This window comes from Taudactylus pleione, unplaced genomic scaffold (genome assembly GCF_031769625.1).
Source record: "Taudactylus pleione unplaced genomic scaffold, aTauple2 ptg000225l, whole genome shotgun sequence".
Classification (NCBI taxonomy): Eukaryota; Metazoa; Chordata; class Amphibia; order Anura; family Myobatrachidae; genus Taudactylus; species Taudactylus pleione.
In genome coordinates this window covers 10,683,419-10,686,820 of record NW_028284627.1, presented here as the reverse complement: position 1 = coordinate 10,686,820, position 3,402 = coordinate 10,683,419, and the positions used below count along the sequence as shown (strand labels likewise).

At 47.7% G+C, this 3,402-nt stretch overlaps 1 protein-coding gene across 1 annotated transcript; it reads right to left on the bottom strand.

Annotated features, from left to right (window-relative positions):
* Nucleotides 1-2,451: 2,451 nt before the first annotated feature.
* On the bottom strand, nucleotides 2,452-2,976 carry LOC148517262 (uncharacterized). Its single transcript, XM_088478969.1, has one exon. It carries the CDS (start codon nucleotides 2,974-2,976, stop codon nucleotides 2,452-2,454), a length of 525 nt encoding a protein of 174 aa, XP_088335095.1.
* Nucleotides 2,977-3,402: the final 426 nt, after the last annotated feature.

Below are 3,402 nucleotides of genomic sequence, written 5' to 3'. Positions count from 1 at the left end.
AAAAGCCCTGCACAAATACAATATCTCTTGTAGAGGGTAACTTTTGTGCAGGTTGGAAGAATGCCACAAACACATGTACTGTATGCTTACTCATCTACTATGTCTCTATATGCCAGCAGATTCTAACATTATTTTACCCCTTTTTCAGCGTTCACTGTTCCTAGTCACAGAAAAAAAAAGAATAAATCGGAGGAAATGGTTGAAGCTATGTCTACCCTACTGGTGGCCCAGCTCCGTGAGATGGACTCCGCCATGTAGGCTCATGAGGATGCACAAATATATAAAAACAAACACTCCAGGCACCAGCAGGAATAAAGGGTTAACACCTCCTATGCTGCTCACAATAGCTGCTAGCCCCCAGAGAGATCTTGTCAGCTCTCTCACAAACAAAAGGGAAACCATATCTGTACAATGTAAATGCCCAAACAGCAAGCACATATGTACATATATACAAAGAGGGCAGCGCTTAAAGTAAACAACACAAGAGTACTAATTATAAATGTATTACTATAAAAATCGTAACAATATCAAAATCAACTTTCACATATATAAACTCCCGAGAGTGGGGATCATAAAAAGTTGAGAAAACACATATATTGCCAAAAATTAAAAAAAATAAAAATAATAATAATAATAATAATAAAACATAGGGCCTGATTCAGACCCACTCGCGAGCGGCTGTCCGCTCGCAAGTGGGTCGATGTTATGGACTGAGCATGCGCACGACGGAGGGAGCTCCGTCGTGCGCATGCGCCAGACACGACAAGCGAAGGAAAGTCCTTCGCTCGTTGTGTCAGATCAAAGGGGGCGTGCTGTCAATGTTGATTGACAGCACGCCCCCTTTGGTGGGCGTGCCGGGGGCGTGCCTCCCTGACGGGGGCGTTCCCACGGGAACGCCTCCCGTCAGAAGCCGGCCCACTGACATCACTAGTGATGTCAGTGGGAGTGATTTTGGCTCTGATAGAGCCAAAATCACTCCGGAGCTTGCGGTTGAAAACCTCAACCGCAGGCTCCGGCTCGCAAATTCGATGGTCGCGATGGTCTCGACCATCGCGACCATCACAATGCACGCTCGTATAGCCTGTGGGTGGTGACCCACAGCTATACGAGCGTCCAGGAGGACGCTCCATGAAAATGGAGCCCGGCCCTCATTCAGAGCGTGCGCTCTGCTCAGAGCGTACGGCTCTGAATGAGGGCCATATATGCATAAATAAGAAAAAAATTAAATAAAATAAAACAGCTGTGTGCGGCCAGCGCCGGAGTTATAGACCTGGCCCTGATTCAGAGTCGGTCACTCTGACAGAGTGCTCGCTCTTTTTTTTTTTTAGGAAAGGCCTCCTGGCCGCTCGCATAGCTGTGGGTGACCACCCACAGCTATAGCGAGCAGCCAGGAAGATGGTCGCGATGGTCAAGACCATCGCGACCATTGGGCTTGTGACGATACCCTTGTGGTAGGGTCTCGTTGCCACAAGCCCCAGAGAGATTTTGGCTCTAACAGAGCTGAAATCTCTCCCACTGACATCACTCGTGATGTCAGTGGGGCTGCCCCCAAACGGAGGCGTTCACATGGGAACACCTCCATTTGGGCAGCCACTCCCCTGGACCGCCCACCAAAGGGGGCGTGCTGTCACTCAACATCGACAGCATGCCCCCTTTGTTGCGAGACCCGGAGTGACGGAGTGCCCGTCGCTATCCGGGTCTCGCGCAAGCGCATGACGGAGCCGGCTCCGTCGTGCGCATGTGCACTGGCCCACCATCGACCCGGTTGCGGTTTCTAAGTTATGATTGAAAGTCACAGCATGAGCACTGGATGCCACGGTGATTATGTTCAAAATGGTAAGTTTGCAGGCAACCTGACTTATGGTAACAGTAAAAATATAAATTGGTAAGTTTGTGTAATGCTGACCATCACACCAACCATGCTGCCACATTTTTTTCACACAGGGAAAAAAATAAAGGGAGGTGAAAACACTTTGGGCAGATGTACTAAGCTCTGGAAAGTGATAAATTGGAGAGTTGTTAAACTGCCAACCACTCAGCTCCTAGCTGTCATTTTTCAAACACAGCCTTTAACATGACAGTTAGGAGCTGAGTGGCTGGTCGTTTATCACTTTCCAATTTATCACTTTCCAGAGCTTAGTACATCTCCCACTATGCCTGCTATAATACATTATTACTACTATAATGTGCAATACTATACATCAATAATGATTCAAATTTATAGAGTCTTCCCTAGCTTTTTACATTTATAACTATAACTTAAATAAACATTCCTTCTCCTCTGCGAGGCTATAGAGATCAGAGTTGGCCAGAACTCGTACGTCATGTGTTTGGCCAGGCCATCCCACAAACACATCCGTGAAGCTATAAAATAATGTTTATCAGATTATGTATCCCAAACCACAAAAAACAGTGTGAAGCGGATATAAAACACACATTGTTAAAAAATGCTTACCAGTACTTGTGGTCCACGAGAGCCTGTAGTACAATCAAGTGCCATCCTTTGCGATTGTAGTAATCCGCCGTGTTGTCAGGGAGAGCAATGATAGGGATGTGAGTCCCTTCGATGGCACCTGCACACTGGGGATAACCGCGCCTCAGGAAGCATTGGATGGTGTCATCTAGGCGTTCACCTTCAGGTAAGCAGATGAAGCGGTGGCAGAGGTTATCCCGTACAGCCTGCGTCACCTGGCACACAATCTTGCACACAGTGCCGATGCCCACTCCAAACAAGCAGGAGATTGTGCAGTACTCCCCAAGGGTAGCATACAACCAGAGAGCAATCGCTAGTCTCCTACTTGGCTCGATGGGCTTTCTGAAATTGGTCGTCTGCGTGGTGAGTGCTGGGGTGAGTAGGTCCAGTATATACTGAAATGTAGCACGCGACATCCGGAAGTGTGCCATCTGCTGCTTGTCCTGAAAGGCCTCCACAGTCGTCATGAAAGCTTTTCCGTGCTTGCAGTCTTCGACCCACATTCTCGGTTATTTCGCTGTGCTTATTCTCAGTATGGTTTCCATGGTCAATGAAATCCGGGCTTTCCTTCTGCACAAATACTGAAATCGAGAATTAGCCCTCTCCATCAGAAATTGCGCTCTCTTCCTCCTTAAATGACACTGCACTAGGCAGCACAGCGTCACAAGCTAAATCATGCTCTCAGTTGCTGTGTGAAACAGCAGAAAGCTGCAAACGATCAGGAACTCCGGGCTACACACTGGTAACTCGTCGGCCATCATTGCTGCAATGCTGTGAGCAGTCCCCACCTCTCTCTTTTGTTCCCTTTCTGTGAACGCATCTTTGTAAGCCTGAATAAAGGCCATTTTTAATTATATCCACAGGTTTTGCTGGGTTTTTCCGGGTTCAGTGGAAACGGAGATGACCCGGGAAAAACCAGGGATGAGGAT